Genomic DNA, 18,320 nt, shown 5'->3' on the forward strand with positions numbered 1-18,320 from the left:
GTTTCTAGAAGGTTAAGCCCCTGAAGCAGATGAGTGGAGTGGCTTGACGGCCAAGACACATGAAAGTGGTGAGCCCGTGAGCGTGTTTCCAAAGGCAGAGAAATGAGTAGACCTGGCCTCTCCAAGTCCACCTCAGTTTTTAAAACAGAGTAGTTTCTGCTCTAATCTAAGCTAAGGCTAAGTAACCCTAAGCAACCCCTAATTCACCGTAAGAATTCTAAGAAGAATCCGTTTTTGGGCTCGCTTCGAGTCTACTTCGGCTTGGCCACAGTCAGGTATACTCTTCTTATTAACTTTTACTAAGTGCCTTTCAGCCTTCCTTGAGAAGGGATAGGATTAAGGTAGTAGATAGTAAATAATGCTCTTACTACTGTCAATTGAAATAAGTCTAAGGGTCGTCTTTTAAAGTTTATTTTAGATTCTATTTAAGCAGATTATATTCGTCAGACTACTTGGTAGAAAACTCATACCTTTGAGATTAAATACGAGAAACGAACAGCTATTAATCCTCTAGAAATGACCTTTGGATTTCTGCCAACTTTTCTATCTTCATTTCAATCTAGGCACTTATCCATAAACCAGCCGATGGCAAGCGATCACGACCTCTTCCCCTGAATCTCGCAGCCCTCCAGATTGCCACTCATTAACGTCTGCAATATGTCTGGCATTCAAGCTCTACATCCCCCACTTCTTTACGAAGCTATCGGGTGTGAATTTGTTGTTCCCAGCTGCAGGAACACCATCAAAACTGCCGCGTATCTGGTTTTTGGATTAGAAATATTCAAAGTCATTGAAGAGAACTTACGCTGCAGTAGCAGCCAAAGTTTCAAACGGTTTAGCAACTGTCGTATATGATACCAAACCCAAAAAGAAGAGCATACAAGCAGTAATAGTCCCAAGTTTCACATTGGCATCCTTCAAGCTCCACAAAATCCACATCGGAGCAATCAGCATCACAGTGCCAATCGTGATGATGATAACCGTCATCAAGCGGTCAATCTTTCTATCTGAAACATAGAAAATTTCCTCCCTATCATAGAGCGGTAGCTGTGGTACTTTTTCCTGCCTCCAAAGCCAATGCATCTTGAAGCTTCTCGACTTATCCACCAGACGCCTTAATGGAGTTTTGATCCGTGGAACTAAGCTGAATAAATCGTGCACATGTGTTAAGTATTGCTGTTCTTCTTTGGATATGGCGCAATGGCTATGGTTCCAATGCCAGTTTGATATGTTTTCTACGTCGTGCTCGCTTGGTGGGGGGAACTTTCTCAGTTCTACCTGCTGGAGCATGAACGCATCTGGCAGTCTTGTGTCAGAAAGAGCCATTTTATAACCTCAACTACAACACGTAAAGGCAGCAAGAAACACAGGGACACTCACTGTACTCTAGCAAAGCGTTGTGCAACTGATTCATCACCTTTTCACGGTCCGGTTGTTCAATCCGGAAAGATCCATTTTGGACGTCCTTCGCCTCCCTTCGAGCAAAGTTCCCATCTAGCTTGGATAATTCCTCCTCTAGTACCACAACGTTATCTTGTAGCTTCAGTGCAATACGTGCACTCGTAGCACCGAACCGTCGGAAGATAAGTAAGTCCGTCTCGGATGCCAGGAAGGAGGAATATCCTGGATAGCCAATAAATTTCCAAGGTTTTGCATCCACTTCTTTCTGTGTGAGTATTTGACTCTCTATTGGAAGCTGATGTGTTGTAATATGCGTCGTGCCGTCACCAGTAATCGAGAGTGATTGAGTCTCCAGCATCCCTTCGGCCGGTGTTGATGGCGTTATTTCCATCCCTCCTACTCGAGTTGAAGTAGAACCCATATTTATCTCGTACAATATGGTGAAGATGGTGAAGCAGGAGTTTAAAATTTTTATAGCTGTATTGTTGTCTGCTACGCAGAGCTGCACCAGCACAATTAGCACGTTGGTGGTTTTCACGAACAAGTCGGGCGTTGCTCAGCCTCTCTGCAGCGCCAACGCATCACTGGCATTCCGAGATGACTTATTTGGAGCGACTTTTGCCGCATCGCTTCTGAAGCACAAATATCCTTGTTTCCTTCCTCACTCCACCATTTCTCTCTTAATTTCTGGTTTTATGTCAAACCAACCTTCAAGCAACAGGGCAACAACTCCCAGCAACGCCACATCACCAGTGTCGAGGATTTGAGTCAAATCGGCGGTGACATTTACGCGTATACGAACCAAGTATCATTTTAGATACTCGATCCAGATCACGAATCAGAAATTCATTGAATTACACTGTGTCCAAGTTCGATTCCAATTTTCGCGAGCCGGAAGCACAACTCGGCAATCTCAGACATTGCAAATGTAAGATTTTACCGTACCAAACAGTTACTAGTGTAAGTAAAGAGATCATATAGCTAACAGCATCACAGACATACCGAAGGCTTTGGAGTATTCGATCTGGTAGTTGATACCTTGAAGGATGGGCGCTGGGGTTGTCGTCGTGATGCGGCCACCGCGGCCAAAGCCAATAGAAGCGCCTACGAAGTAAAGGTTCTTGACTAGGCTCGAAGTTCTGTAGCTGGGGGTGAATTTAGCTTCAACTATTCATCGTTAACGTTAATGGAACTTAATGTTGGAACTGTTCTACATTTTGTTGATGTCTAAGGTTGTGATGGAAAGTATCGAGTGCCCCGAGATGCAAAGTGATGAGGCTGAGGCAGATCTGTTCTTGGAGCCCCAAATTTGGGAATATGTAAAACGATACCCCCCACCCCATCCCCCCGACTCCCCGGGTGTCGATTCGGGTGTCGATTAGTGGCCACTAACCCAAAGTAGAGGCGCTCAGACAGGAACATCAAAAATCCAGCTTTGTCTTTAATTAATTTAAGTTTAAGTTTTACATATTACTCTTCGATAGGGTTCGAGCGATTTAAACTCCGCTGGTTCTTGGAGTCGAATGCTAGTTGACCTGCGAATCAAACAGGGATGTTGCCGAAAGAGTTGGAGATCGAGATGTGTTATTTGGCCAGGATGTTGTACAACCCTAGTGAAGTGTTGGGGGCTGACCCCTCATCTTCGTCTTAATGGCAAGGCGTCCAGTGGCCACCTCCGTAAAGATAGAGTAACCAAGGTAGTGCTGCCCCGCCCATTCGATAGGATGCTGCTCCGCCGTGGAACCTGCTTCCTGTGTCCGGACTCCTGCGATTGGGAGGTGCGGGAATCGATATATATTGAGCAAGTACTGGTCCGGAGAAGTTTTGACATCAAGGTTTAATTTAGCAACAACATCAACAACAAGAAATTGAAGCATCTATCCTCCTGGAAGCTGGTATTGGCAGGAGTTGCAGAATTGTATCGATTGAGACTCGCTAAACTCGAAGGTTTGAGATAGAGATCCTAAATATAAATTCGGCAGCGGAAATTTCTTATCTATTCATACACGCCCCAAGACTGGTGCTCGTGATATTAGATTGTGGAGAACTATATATAAATATGCAGCACTTTAGCTGTACACAATTTCTGTATCACTTGGGGAGAAGCTAAGTAAGATACTGTAATTTTTCACAAGAACAGACCGCCATGTAGACAGTGAGAGTAGCTGCGGCCTTCTAGTGGCACGTGACTCCACAATAATCAACCACACAAAAGAAAAACTTTTGTCCGAAAATTTCGCAACAATCCCTGAAAGCGCATCACCGACTAGGCATGTCCAAGCAGACGTCAAATTAAAAACTCTTTAGCACCCTCTAGTTGCATGCACGCAGCTCTATCGAGACATGCTGGTTGGACGTTCTCGAGATGATCTGCTGTTAGTGTGGCTTTCGTGACCGCCTCGCGCAGTTTTAAGGTGATGCGGTGAGGTGGGATGATGATTCAGCCGCCGGTTTCATCTGCTGGCAGAGCCCTAAGATGAAACTTTCAGGCCAGTGAGAAGTGAGTAAAGTGGGGCACGAAACGGCTGTGCCCTTCTTTTGCGGGTTGCCAGTGAAGTGTGAAGGGAGTGAGTGAGTCTCGGCATCCTCGGCTTCAGGAGATGCGGGGAGGGAGCGAGGGTTTTTGAGTTTGATGTTATCGGACCGCGGTGATCTGCCTCCCTCGGCGTCGACAAGCACAGCAAACACGCGATCGGAGCAAGCTAAACATTCTTCCTGTGATGGCTTATCTCACCACTTTCACCAGGGCCGTCCAGAGCATCCACTGATGTTGCTGCCCACACATCCATGATCGGGACTCGCTGGGCGAAGGCTTTTCAAGTGCCGGCGGAAAACTGCAGGGTGGTTTGTGCTTCCCACTGTCGAGGCCGCCCCGCGGCGACAGGGGCCAGGTCCAACCTCCGCACGCCCTCGATTGGTGTTGATACGGAGAATTGGCCGTCTGCACGCAAGAGTGGGAAGGGGGCAGGTGCTTGCCTATCTGTTTAAAATCGAGGCAATGATCGACGATGCAACCTTATTGCGGACAGGGTGGACGCAGAGACTGCGTCACGGGGCATTGTTCGCCGAATGGAATTGGAGGGGATGCTTGATTTTCCATTCCGCTTCTGACTCGAGGATTGGGGCTTGGATCGAGGACGATTAGATGAGTGCACAATCGTGAGTGGACAACAACAGTTTCTGCCCGTCAAACGCACATGAGATGTGTCAACGAATGTGAGGCGGTCTATCTAATTCTCGGCGAGGAAGGAGATGGTGAGCTCCACTCTTGACCTGGATATGGAAATGGAGATCCTCGGGCTTGGATGGTCGGGTGAGGCGAGTAGGCCATACATAGTACAGTGTCGAAATGAACATGATATGTGCGCTTAGATAACCTGTGTGCTGGCTTGTCTCTTGGTAGCCTACCGGTAGAAGAACAGGAGGAGGTAGGTGTACAGGTGCGAGGCGGAGAAAGGCTCGCATGATTGTTGATGCTGTGCGTTGTGTGCGTGCATGCCGTCTTGATGGTGCATCGAGGCAATCTCAGATGCAAAGCGCCAGTCGAAGCCACCCGCTTATTAGCACTTCGCAGTCTCTCACACACAAACACGGACTGTGCAAAGTAAAAAAAAAACAATGGGCTGACGGGCGGAAAAAAGTAAAAGCTCAAAGCTGGCTTGGGCTGGGCAGAAGTAGGCCTAGCCAATTGCTACTGTCTGTTCCTTGGGCGTTGAAAATCCTGCACCTGGTGCACCAGCCAGTCCCGGAGCCAGTCAACTGTTGTTATTCCCATCTGTCATCCGCGGCTGGCGGTGGAAGGAAGTGGAGCAGCTCAAACGCCGCCGCTCCCCTCCCTTGCCCTCCCCTCGCCGCCTCGCCCCCATTTTATTTTGCTGTGTGGTTTGTGGTTTGTGGTATTCCCCTTACCCTGCTTCCACTGCCAGGGTCACGCCCTCCGCGCAGACTACCGTAACGACTACCGTAGCGACTACCGTAGTCTACCGAAGGTCCCATCCACCAAAACAAGCAACAAGCAACAACCATCGACTTCCAACCTTCACTTCCGCAATCCACACCTCGCCACAACGTCGCCCACGAAACGACACGAATGACGCCGCGACGACCCCAAACACCACGATATTAGGGTCGACCCATCCACGCTGCAATTGCTGTACGAGAGACCGTTCGCCCTGGTTGTTCCGGGCTGAGGTGGTGCGCAATAGCTCTCGCTCGCTGACTCGGAAGTCGCTCTGGGTCAGCGCAGTCGCATGCCGCCTCGTGGGCCCTCCAGTTCCAAGCGACAGCAGGGTGTCGCGAACCAGCGAGACACTCGGCATGAGAATGGCCTTGTAGGACCAGGCAAGAGGGTCACGAAGCAGAAGAGTAATGGTCACATCAATGGTCACGCCAAGGCTGCCGAGAGCAGCTCCTCGACTCCCCCTCTGCCTGCTACCCCTCCAGCGACGAACGGACATGCGCGATACCCAGCACTGCCAGACCATCAGAATGATCCCAAGATGCCAGGACACACTTTGAGGCGGTCATCGGTCAGTGGCTACTCGGACTCGTCCCTCTCCGAGGCGTACCACAATGCTCCCGGCAGTCCCGTCTCCAATGGGCACCACCGCGAGATCGATGTCAGCAACTCTGTCAAGAAGTCCCACTCTCTTGGCCATCTGGACCAGCTCTCTACCGTTCTGCGGTCTCTGCCGCTCCAAGACACTCTCGCCATCCTCATCGTCCTCCTCCAAATCCCGCCCACCTTCCTCTCAATCGTCCACCTCCTCTTCGCTACCTTGACCTTTGTGCCTCCTTCCTCGACATCCCTCTCAGCATTGAACTTCCCTGACATCCTAAACGGATCCTTGGGTACACCTTCAATAGCCACAATCTTCTTCGTCGATGCGCTGGTTTTGTTAGTATGGCTCTTCTTATGGAGTCCACTTCAGGATATTGCGTTGGACTTGGCACAGATGGTGATTGCGTTGACTCTGGGAGGCGGGGTTAGTGGGAGGGAGGCTGGTGTGAGGAGTGTCTTGTGGTGCTTTGGGATCATAGGAGTGTCGCATTTTTCTCGAAATGGTTCCGTCAAACCAACCGGCCTTCGGGCAATCATATCATCGTCGAGTGGATTACTTGCATCTCCTGATCCTGATGATCCGCTCGAGCCGATGTCTCACAGTTCGAATAAAAAACATGGCCTAGTTCGAAGCATTTTAGCAATACACATTTTAACACAAGGGGTGGTACGGTACATAAGGGATTGGTATGTTAGGAGGGAAAAACGAGACAGCACGGCGTCTATGGGAGACCCGGAGGCTGGAAAGGCAGCTGTCGATGTTAGCAACGATTCGACCACGAGTACACACACACCAGACACCGATTCTTCGACGTCTTTACCGGTCAGCAACACAGTGACTACGAAAAAGAAGAAGAAACAAAGTGCGCAAGTTCGTATACAACAGCCATTATGGGCAGCGTTAGCAAGCACGAAAATTGTCATGGTAAAGGAGTACGAGACCTCACACACAGCAGCCGAGTCTGCTGGCACAAATGCAACAGACATCAACAATCTTGGGGATGCCCCATTTCACAGCGAAGCGGATCGAATCTGGATAACTTATGTTGGATCAGACGAGGTCTGCTTCAATACGAGTTTCTTTCCCACCCACACACCGCCGGAAAACGAGGACAAGGGTACGGAAGTTTCGGGCATTGATGAAAAGAAGCCTTTCTTCGTGAGGGTCAACCAAACAGATTGGCATGCCACAAGAATCAACGCTACAACTGATCCTGAGCAGCCAGCCGGACAGGACATTAGATGGAGCGGGGAAATCTTTGGTCTTGCTCCTCTGTCCAATTACGAGTGCGATTTCATCAGCACTGTTGACAATTCTGTTCTCTTTTCTAGCAGCGTTCGGACCCTCCGTTCTCCTACCACCGATTCAGCAGCCGGCCTGTCACCCAACCCTCAAGGAAGACCAAATTCGCCCATCACAACCCTCAGAACATCCATCGCTTCCGCAAAAGTCAAGCTCGATGACGAGAAAACCAAGCAGAAAGGCCAACGTAAAGAGCAACGTGCAAAGCTCAGTTCTGCACGCAAGGATATCGAGAAGCTTAGTACCAGCATTGCAAATGCCGGTGGTAGTGACGATCGGCAAAAGAATAAGATCATCCAGAACAATCATCAGGCGAGACAAGCAGACGAGGCATGCACTGCTCTCGATGCTGAAATTGCCGAGTTGAGGAATATCCCATCAGATGATAGCTCACGCCATTCATCCTCCCATGCTGGATTCAAGGCTCAACGCAAGATGCACAAGCAGAAGCAGGACGAATTCAACACCGCCAAACTCGCTGCCGACGAGGAGGTCCACGCTCTCAAGGAAGAGATCGCATCTCTTCAACAGAAGCATGAAAGATACGAAAGCCGCATCACTCTGCTCAACGAGCGTCGCGACCGGATCACGGATGCAAATGCCAAGGGCCTGGATGAAGTTCAACGCAAAGACCGGGAACGACAAGCGAAGCGTGAGGAGCGGAACAAGATCAATGCTTTCTACACTAACCGTCTCCATCTCCTCCAAGACAACATCACCCAAGGCACCGCTGCGCTGAGTTCGTTGACTGCCGCCATTGAAGCAGTCCAACAAGCAATGTATGCCGACAGTCCATCAGCCTCTTCCCAAAACCTCAGCGCTCCCTTCGGCGACACGATTCCTGAGAACAGCGGCTTACCTCCATACACGTGGAACTCTCCCTCAGCGGGTATCTACGCGACAAGCGGCTACGCACCCATGCTCGGCCTCTCGTCCACCCCTCAAGCCCACCGCACAACCCGCGGCCGCAGTTCCAGCATGCTGAGCAACGTTTCCGGCTTCACACAATCGAGCGGCGAAGGCCCCTCGGGTTTTGGTCCGGTGGGCAAAGGCAGTGTTTGGGAGGATGCGAGGGAGGAGCGCAAGGCAAGCAGTGGGAGTGGGAGCAGTTTTGGGGATCCGAAGAGCCCGATTATTGGGAATGGGAAACTCGTACCGAGCCCTTGGTAATTTGTTGTGTTTGCTTGCATCGATTAGGCAATGAAATGTTTTTTGACCGATGTTGACTTGTGGAGGGACGTTGATTTGGCATACGTGCTCCTTGTTGTGACTGACCCTTTTCAGCCCCCATTCGTCTGTGATCGATCATGCAATGCCCATTGCATCAGCCCACGGCGGAACGGCCGCCCTACCCTCAAACTAACAGCAGGCGTCAATCCAACTCGCTCGCGGCAGTCTATCACATTCTCAAGTCCAAATGAAAAGGACCTCTTCTGCAACCATCATGCATAATTATAAACGAACTCCACATTGGGCCTCAATACCGCCCAAAGCACATGCATCCCCCATCCAGGATATATATTAGCTTGCTGTCCCATCGATTGGGCCAGGAAAACTTTGTTGCACGTCGGAGGTCCTTCGCCCCCAAGATGTTTACGTATTGTAATAGGGGGAGAGGATGAGGGCTGGGGGAAGTGCTGAGGGAAGTGCTGAAGGAAGTCCGAGGATACGAGACCCCTGTGTTCTAAGCGAGGTGTGGTGTCTTTTGGCGCGTTGAACAGTCGCGTCATCCGAGGAACCAATTTACGCGTCTTCTTCAACAAACTCCACACGTCAAACTTCGAACACCCTGCCACGATTACAACACCACAAGATTCGAGCAATTGAACTCTCGAGCGAGGAATCGAGACAAATCAGAGAAATAGTTCAATTGAGAGGGGGACAAAGGAGCACAGCAACCATGATCCGACAAGACTTCTCCCGCATCGAGAGCAAGCGCAAAAACGTCGCCCACCGCCAGAAACAGTTCCTCACCCCCCAGTACGCACCGCTCACCTACTCCACGCGCCTGAACTTCTACACCCTCCCGCCCACCGCCGACATCACCCTCGAGCAGTTCGAGCAATGGGCCATCGACCGGCTGCGCGTCCTCGCCGAACTCGAGGCCTGCTCCTTCCGCAACAAATCCCCCGCGGAGACGGCTGCCCATATGAAGCCGCTGCTGGACAAGTATCTCCCGCTGAGTGGGAGTAGTTCCGGGAGTGGTAAACTGCAGGAGGAGAGGATGAAGGATCATTATTCGCACTTTATACTGCGGCTGGCGTTCGCGAGTACGGAGGATTCGAGGAGGAGGTTTAGTCGGGTCGAGAGTATGCTGTTCCGGTTGCGGTTTCTGGATAACGATGTCAAGGAGCGGCAAGCTTTTGTAGAGGGCTTAAATCTGGAGTGGGAGGTTGTGGGGGAGGAGGAGAAGGGCAGGTGGAGTGAGGAGTTGAGGGCTGCGGCTGGCGGGTTCTTGAAGGGTGAGAGGTTTGAGGGCGAGAGTTGGTTTAAGGTTGATTGGGAACGCGTGCCGGAGTTGGTGGAGGGGAGGAGGGTGTTCTTGAGGGCTGGGAAGGCGTATGTTCCGGGGAGGGAGCAGATGAGTATGGTTGTTGCAGAGTTTACTGGACGGTTAGATAAAGCGCTTGAGGTTTGTCTTCCTGCCATCTTCATCTGGAGGAGAGTGTATACTGACTAGTTCAAGATGACTTCTAGAGCCCTCCCCCGCCTCGACGAAGACGACCGCCTCACCCCAATTCTCGCCCATCTTTCAAACAACTTCACAACTCCCGACGCCTCTTACTCATCCTCAACAACCGCCCTCCCAGGGGCCGACATCTCCGCCCGCAACATCGACACCCTCTCCTCCTCCTTCCCACTCTGCATGCAAAATCTCCACCGCTCTCTCCGCCGCGACGCACATCTCAAACACTACGGCCGTCTCCAGTACACGCTCTTCCTCAAAGGCATCGGGCTCAACCTCGAAGAATGCCTCGTGTTCTGGCGCACGGCATTCTCGAAAATCACAGATGATACGTTTAACAAGGAATACCGTTACAATGTGCGTCACGCATACGGAGATGTGGGTGGCGATTCAAATAGGAGAGGAAATGGGTATTCTCCGTTTTCATGTCAGAAGATCTTGACGGAACATCCACCTGGACCGGGAGAGAGCCATGGGTGTCCGTATCGGCACTTCTCGACAGAGAATTTGACGGCGTTGTTGCAGGCTGTGGGTGTTAAGGATAGCGAGGTGCTGAGGGGGGTTAAGGAGGATAAGGAGAAGATGAAGTTTCATTTGGCTTGTAATCGGTATGGCTGACCCCTTCCTTCCCCTGCGAGCCTGCGAGCTCCCTCTTTTGATGACTCGATGGATGGGGGCTGATCTAAATAGGGTCTTCGAATACGCACACAAGCAGGAGATTAAGAAGGTCAAAGAGGACGGCACGTGGGGCGCTGCGCAGCTCGAGACGATCGTGCACCCAAACGAGTATTTCAAGCGCAGTTACTTGCTCAAGAATCTCGGGAAGACGCCTGCAGGGACGGAAGCCGAGGGAGAAAAGGGAGATGTTAAGATGGAGGGCTAGGTTCCGTTCTGTGTAGGTGATGGGGATGGGCAAGGGAAGGAGGAGAGGGGTGTTATGGCGTTGTGTGGGTAATGATTATGAGTATTGGGATTTTGGCATGGTATTGTACAAGGGGAAGCAATTGAGACAACCATACTGCCTTCAGCGACTACCCCGCCGTGAACACCACGACCCATTTCGAACCGCTCATCGAACGCGCAAGTGCGTTACCTCGTCTTTCAAGCTTCGAGAATCCATTGTTGGGTTCTAAGCCATCTTGGACCCGAGGTTTCCTGCTCTCTATCTATTTATTTTGCGCAGTGCAAATTCTTGTTTTGATGGTACTTTGGTACTTTTGTAGTTGAACGCTAATCTTTCCCTCTCTGTTCCGAGGTGGATTAGTTACCATTGCCGCTCTTCTGGGTGTACTCATTCTCGACTCACCTTCTACTCAGATTACTCAGGCTCTGCTCTCCCGTACCCAGCCACGTTCTTGCTCTCGTTTCCGGTAACTAATCAGTCTTTACCCCTTATTCGCTTATTCTTGTGCATGTTGGTGACTCTTTACGAATACGAAGGCGGGCGGCGTTGAAAACCGTCCACGTGCCGTCCAGCTGGCAGCAGCCGAGGAACACCAAAATCGCTACGTTTACAAAATCATACCGAATCTCAACGAAACGCCCGAAACTCTTTACAAGTCTTTGGGTGATAGAAAAGAAGCAGATCCAACTTTCGCAAAAAATTTACGATAATTAAATATAAGGAGGAATTGTGAGAAATTCCGTATTGCGAGGGTCAAAATTACGCTTGTCCTCGCTTAGGGTGTAAGACGAATTTCAATGCCGCTCACCTTTGTATCCAGGGAGACCAAATCAGCTCCCAAGCATCCCAAACTAGACCGCTCTAAAAATAAATCATTTCAATCTCTTAGCACATCCATGTCAATAACGGAGCTCTGGTACTTGTCCAAGGAGAGTGCCAGAAATCGAAGAACCAACACTCATAAATTGCTGGTGCACAGACGACAGGCGGCAATTCAAGCCACATTGTGCTAAGTGAGACGCGTATGACATCCCAGCGGTTATATCAACCAACCAATGACCCCCAATTGTTATGTTTCAAATTTAGTCCCTACGAGGGTGTGTCTACTCGTCAGGGAGTGCGGATCGCCTTCGAGTTAAACGCTGAGGAGCTTTGCCTGCGTTTCATTGTCAAACCTTGCCAGGTAGTATCTTTGCACTCAGAGCCGCGCGCTAGGATCTCCATTCTATTTTCTTATATTCTCTGCGACATACTGTTGATTATATGATGCAGAAAGGGCAGTTCAAAAACATTGGATATTTGTTACAGCTTCCTGCACATTGAACAACAACATGAGCTCGCGCGACGGCTCAAAGGAAGAGGGGGGTCCTTACTCTTCCCATGACAAGCCTTCAAAACTATTTCTTCGTCCTGAGGCTGATTTGAGCTTTGTTGCTCAGTATTTAAATCAAGATCCGGACCTCTGGGTGTTTCGACGTTTTGGAAAACTTCACTTATTTAATATTCTTTGCCTTCAGCAACACCTAGCGGAACTGGAAAACACGCTCGAGACGAAAATATGGAATGGTGAAAAAACTGGGTTTGACGAGCTTTTGCCTAGTATTAAAGTTGCGTTAAAAGAATATGGTACACCTGCTATTTCATTGATCAACCTAGCTCTCTTCCCAGTTTTCTATCTGTACAATTCATCATCCAGATGATTATAAGTCTAACCTTCTCATAGACGATGCTCTGTCAATGCAGGCAAATTACAGGTCTTATCAACAGCCCGAGAAACATATCTTCAAACTTCTTGAAAAATGGTGGAACTACTACCATGGCCGAGGCTCGGCGCTCCGTATCGGACTCGATTTTCATACTGGGGGTAAAAGCCGCCAGAAGGACCTCGCCTCCATAGCTGCGCTTGAGAAAACGTGGACTCATAGGTTCATCGACAGTCACGATCACCTGAGACGTTTATTCGCAAAGGCCAGTACTTTCTCTACTCCCCCCACTGCTAGCTAGACCGCCTTACCGCATGTGCCTGAGCTAACATTCCATGCGTATAGGATGATGGCTTGGGCGAACAATTGCCGTCAACACTGCTCTACTCCGAGGAAAATGTTCAGCGTGCAGAAGCTGTTTTTCTCCATGCCTGCTTCTGCTGCTTGCTGCTCTGCCCTATCCTGGCACTCTCCTATGTCCATAGCAAAACCTGGAAGCTAGTTATTCTAGCGGCTTCCTTGTTTGCAACAGCTGTGTTGACAGTAGGATTTCTCAATACGCCCAACAAGAATGCTTTGGCTTTAGTAGCGGGGTAAGACTTGCACCTTAAACCTTTCACTTCATTCGAGGATTAGTCAGTATGCTAAGTTTTTGTGACAGATACGCAGCAATATTAGTAGTTTTCCTATCGAATGGTGTCGGCTCATGATTATTAAGATTTATCAGAGAAGCAAACACCGGTAATTTGACGGTCGAATGGATGAGATTGCTGTTGATGTCATTTGATTGATAAGCTCAATTGTGGATATTGTACAATTAACTATCGTTTAAATAAGCGTCCTTTCTCAGCCAGCTGAGTGATAGGTGATGACCAACTTGAATTCCAAACAGACCAGCAGTAGAAACACAATGTGCAAATATACAAGAAACATCCATAAAATACAACCAAATTCCATCGTCGCCAAGTAGCCAAGGAACCCTATATAAGACATGAAAGGCTGCGGACAGTAAGAAATACTCCTAGGGCTTTACTCGAATAAAAATATCATTCAAGTGCACCCCTTGCCGTGACAGTGACTTAACCCCTCCACCATCCCGCTCAACCTCAAACTCCAGATTTTTCCATGCGTCAAAACAGTCAATTGCCAAGGTGGAGAATGTTCCAGGTGAGCATATCCTGAATTTCTCGCCCTTCTTGGCAAACTTTAATTTCTGACACGACTTTGTCCCCGATTGAATGACAACACGAAGTACCCCCTCCGGTTTTTCATTATCCTCGCCCTTCCAGTCAATGATGTCTAAATACTGTCCATTCCTGGAACAAAAGTATTTGCCGGGCAGATCAGGACAACTAGAAGTCGGTGTGTCCGGTTGGGCGTCGAGTAGCTCCAGTTCCTTTACTTTAAGGGCGTTTTCATCGAATATTTGATTAGCTAGTTCAAAGTATCGTTCAGCAGAAGTCATCGTGCTCCAGCTTGGTAGGTAATTGCTAACGTCCCAACCGATAGCCTTTGGAGGTCGAAGGTCAAAGATTTCTTGCAGGTAGAGCCGCGAGATAAGATCGGAGGCGTCGAGAGGGCCTGACGTATTGGTGAGGACGATGACGAATGTACGTTTGCTGGGTAGGAAATAAACTGTGCCGGCCCAACCAGTAGCAGATCCTGCTAAATAGAATGCGCTGATTTCTTCCTCACCGGATGGTTTCCCAAGTACGTGCGTCTTGAGACTACTATCAGGGGATATCATTCGATTGAGAGAGTGGCTCCCTGGGCCCGTTGAGTTCAAACTGGTAAGCAGTCCGCAAGGGGTATATCCCGCCTGTTTATTAACAAGGCTCTTACCAGAGCCAAGAGACTCGAAGACTGCTTTGTCGAACCGGCCGACAGGCTTCCCATCCTTTGCCGACAGCAATCCCTCAAAAAAGCGGCCTAGATCAGCAGCAGAGGTGTAAGGACCTAGCCAAGCAATCTCGACTATATCGGATAAACCAAGTATCGTAGTCGGCCTAAAGATACGGCGACGTCGATCGCTGGATACTACATGCGGCTGTCTTTGGCTTTCGTTTGTGCGCGAACCTAGCAGATCTTCGAGGCATAGAAAGGTACGCTCCATCCCGAAAGGCTTGAAAATGTACTCCTTTAGGAACTCGTTAAGGGACCCCGATGCCTTGTCAACGAGCAAAGCTAGCAAGATGTAATTGGCATTAGAATATATTATCTGATTTTCTCCTTCCGCCGGCTGTTCGCGCGTATCTTTGGCGTATTGAGATATTCTATCAGTAACGTCGTGAAGACATTGCAGTGGCGTCCCATCTGGGGCGAGTAGGATATGGTTTATGTCGTAAACTCCGTTGCAGTGAAGGAGCAGTTTCAGCACACTTGGGTCCCCAGGTAGAGGGCGCATCTGATCTTGGACCCCGACCAAATTATTGTAGACGTCCGTGAAAGGCCTATCCCAAGCGCCTTCCAGCTTGCGATACTCCGCTGTTGCACTTGAATCTGACGAGAGTTTGTCGATTATCAGAATAAGACAGGCGGCAATAAAGACCTTGAACAATGATGCGCATTGAAAAAGAAGGTCTTCATCGCATTGTGGATCGCGTTGCGCTTGACCAGTAGCTGGCTTATGGTAGGTTGCGTGGGTTTTCCCGTGTTGGGCTCTGCAGTATATACAGCATCGAGCAGTATTCGAAATATCTAGTATTGCAAGGACGCTTGGATCAAGAGCCTCGAGGGTCTGCTGGAAGGAAGACATAGTCGAATTTTTGGGAAAGATGCTATATCGGCTGAGATCAGCGAACGTACGTAGGACTGGATCATCAATAGAATACTCATGAAAGTAGGCTTACATAGCAAGCGGAATAGAGGAGAAGGCAGGCGCTTCGCCGTCGTTACAATACTGGGTTCCAAGACCGAGGAAGATTTCTGCCCTTGAGTGCCCACCGGAAGTCCAGGCAATGGAGGATATGGCTCGGACGATGGAGGAGCGTCGCAAACTGAGTGTGGTACGATAGATTGTAGGGAACAGGAAAGCTGAGATATCGCGGGTTCCGACAATACCCCTAATTTTCGACCCCGCTCTGACCCATCCCGGCTCCAACAGCATCTACAGTATAGAGACAGAGAAGCCATCTCCGCGAACTAGCGCGTGAGCGGCAAAGCATCGCTTTGTTGGATCAAGATATTCCCACACATCTGTCAGCCGACCAACCTTCCACCACTGAAATAGAAAATATATCAGGCTCCGGTATAGCATCCTAGCACATAGCAACAACCTTTCTGGCCTCTTGGAGTTCTGGGTTGTAAAACTCACTCCGCCTTCTAGCGTTAAAGTCGGTGTCCTTTTAGCTGCGGTAGGTTCCGATCTTCGCAAGCCCATTCACATCATTGAGGAATGCGGGGAACCCCATCGAGCAGACGAACACAACATGCAGACCAGAGACATTCCGACGCAGCACAACGCTTGCTATCGTATCATATTCACGCATATAACTATCGTCGGGGAGTATGCTACGTTGGAAGCTGATCTCAAACAGTCATAATTCCCCGCAGAAACAAAGGGCGGCCTTCAACGCTTTATTCTGGAAGCACTCGGCTCTCCATCGGAGTTCAATACATACATGCAGCGACATACTTGTCTTTGAAGCACCAAGTACTTACGAGGCGGGAATCAAAGGCAGCAACGGTCGTCGACAGACTTTCCGAGCCCCTTCGCGCGACGGACTGACGTCGTCGTTCCAGATTTTCGGCTCCCCAAGAGAGGCAGCAGACTTGAATCGACAATCGAACGAACATCGGTCTGCTTAAACCGACGACCTGCGCTATGCAACGCATTCGCACAATGAGATCCAAAAAGGAGATGGAAGTTGTAACCAAGAAGCACAAAGGTTTTGGCATGGAGTCGATAGCCAGGAAGAGCACCATATTTGCGTTGCGGACAATAGCAGTTGGTGCGATGGTAGGTTAAGGAGTGTATGCAGACCAGCAAGATATATAGGAGGACAAAGGGGGAAAGCATCTACACATGCTGCGAGATTGATAGGATTTCTCAAGGCTCAACCGTCGCCGTCGATTCAGATTCTGCTCGCCAATCGCGGTTCTGGGCAGGATTTTCGACGACGAGATTTCTGGAGGAACAGCATGCTACATTGTCTTGAGTCATCTATCGAAATTCGTATGAGGACATCGATCGGAGAAGTCGTGAGAAAGAGGTTTCGGGACTGGACCCGGCCTGCCCGGGTTCGGATCCGGCATGGGAGCACAAAGGCATCCGAGCACGGCTCCGCGGCGCGCCCATGTAAGATCGGCCCCAATGAGCAAGGATCTTGCGGAATGGACGAATGGTTCTCAACTGGAGGACGGGGTGGTATTTCAATGAAGGCAGGTCCATCTTTCCTTCAAAATGAACACACACGATCTGCATATTTGAGGAGACGCGTGCTCCCATTCCAGAACGTGGAGAATTCGAGAACCGACGAACCCGACCACCACAGGCAAGACAATGTCAGGCTCTGCCGCCCCCAAGTCGACAAAAGACCAGCAGACCTTCGAGCCAGACTTTAAGGCGAAGGAAATGGTCGAGAGTGATGATACTTGGTTTCAAAAGAGATTTGGCGCACAAAAGGAGGACAAGAGCAAGGCAGGCGCAACTGGCAAAGCTCCCAAGAGTGGTGGCAGGGGAAAACGTAACCCCGCGAAGAAGACTGGAGTACGAATCAATCCATCCGTTTGATTGGGATGGGAGTCGACTGACAGAATCGTTTAGGGATCCAAATGTATTGCTTCATGAGAAGCCGTACGTCTGGCAATTGCCGCCGTCTGATGAGCCCTTCGCTGGTGGTTCAGGTCGACGACAATCCTGACGTAGGCGTGCCATGCCATCCAGGCATAGAGGGGAGTGTGAGTTGTCGAGTTGGGACGCGGAACATCGCCAACTAGAATTGGAATTCTCATCGGGCTGCGCAACGGGTCCGGAATGCGGAGGACGTTACACGAAGTTCGATGTAGTCACACACAGTTCCCATAAATACCAGTAGCGCGCCCCCACGACTTAATTTTGATCTTTAGTGAACAGGTGTCCATTGGACGAGGGAACACCCTTCCGCACGGCCCGGAGCGAACGGGGCAAGATCATGTCATGCGGGGAGTTGTGATGCAAGGAAAAGAAATGAGGGAGCCCCCACGCGCAGTGTCCACCGTCACACTGGTTTGCAGAGGCCAAAGGTGATTGGCCTTGCTTGGCCAAGTTACCAGGGCCCTTGAACCTTCCTGCAGTCGACGCCGCGGAAGGCAGCCGCCGTATCCGAGCTTCGTTACACAAATACTCGAGCAAGGTCGCTGGGCGAGAATTATTGGTCGTCTTCTCTCACATCCATCCGCCACACAATCTGATTTAAGCTCTACGAAATCTGGCCTTCTCTCTCCGTCTCTTCTACTACTTCAGAACTAAAGTAGATCTATCTGCTTTTCTTTCTCTCGCCATGTCCTCTCTAAATCTGCATATCAGAGTCACTCTCCTGGTCGAGGAGATGCTCCGCCACAAACTCCCTCCCAGCCCCCTGTTACCATTGCACCCCATCACTCCATACACCGGACAACACATATCCTTCCCGGCCCTTCACTCATTCGAAGTCTGCGACACAATTTCTCATCGCTCCTGATCGATAACTACACCGACTATTTGTCTCCCGTTGAAGCATCAAGCCTCAGTAAGGCGGAAGCCGAAGGAGAATACCTTCCCGCCCGGACACTGCCGAAAACAC

General features: G+C 49.9%; 4 protein-coding genes across 4 annotated transcripts; 2 read left to right on the forward strand and 2 right to left on the reverse strand.

The window, feature by feature from the left end:
• Nucleotides 1-516: 516 nt before the first annotated feature.
• Nucleotides 517-1,790, reverse strand: K444DRAFT_604537 (uncharacterized protein). Its single transcript, XM_024878816.1, has 3 exons — nt 1,381-1,790; nt 806-1,298; nt 517-759 (listed from the first exon to the last, which is right to left on the reverse strand). Exons 1-3 carry the CDS (start codon nt 1,757-1,759, stop codon nt 693-695), a joined length of 939 nt encoding a protein of 312 aa, XP_024726986.1. The 5' UTR covers nt 1,760-1,790; the 3' UTR covers nt 517-692.
• A 7,001-nt stretch (nt 1,791-8,791) lies between these two features.
• On the forward strand, nt 8,792-10,971 carry K444DRAFT_622306 (DNA primase, large subunit). The gene is made up of 3 exons (XM_024882074.1): nt 8,792-9,897; nt 9,952-10,559; nt 10,642-10,971. The coding sequence occupies exons 1-3, from the start codon at nt 9,166-9,168 to the stop codon at nt 10,832-10,834; spliced, it is 1,533 nt and encodes a 510-aa protein (XP_024726987.1). The 5' UTR covers nt 8,792-9,165; the 3' UTR covers nt 10,835-10,971.
• A 1,193-nt stretch (nt 10,972-12,164) lies between these two features.
• K444DRAFT_657689 (uncharacterized protein) lies at nt 12,165-13,268 on the forward strand (the record flags this gene model as incomplete). Its single annotated transcript, XM_024886180.1, has 4 exons — nt 12,165-12,481; nt 12,579-12,823; nt 12,904-13,151; nt 13,220-13,268. Exons 1-4 carry the CDS (start codon nt 12,187-12,189, stop codon nt 13,266-13,268), a joined length of 837 nt encoding a protein of 278 aa, XP_024726988.1. The 5' UTR covers nt 12,165-12,186.
• A 128-nt stretch (nt 13,269-13,396) lies between these two features.
• K444DRAFT_604545 (uncharacterized protein) lies at nt 13,397-14,543 on the reverse strand. The gene has a single exon (XM_024878817.1). It carries the CDS (start codon nt 14,303-14,305, stop codon nt 13,580-13,582), a length of 726 nt encoding a protein of 241 aa, XP_024726989.1. The 5' UTR covers nt 14,306-14,543; the 3' UTR covers nt 13,397-13,579.
• Between the last annotated feature and the right edge of the window lie 3,777 nt (nt 14,544-18,320).

This window comes from Hyaloscypha bicolor (genome assembly GCF_002865645.1).
Source record: "Hyaloscypha bicolor E unplaced genomic scaffold K444scaffold_184, whole genome shotgun sequence".
Classification (NCBI taxonomy): domain Eukaryota; kingdom Fungi; phylum Ascomycota; class Leotiomycetes; order Helotiales; family Hyaloscyphaceae; genus Hyaloscypha; species Hyaloscypha bicolor.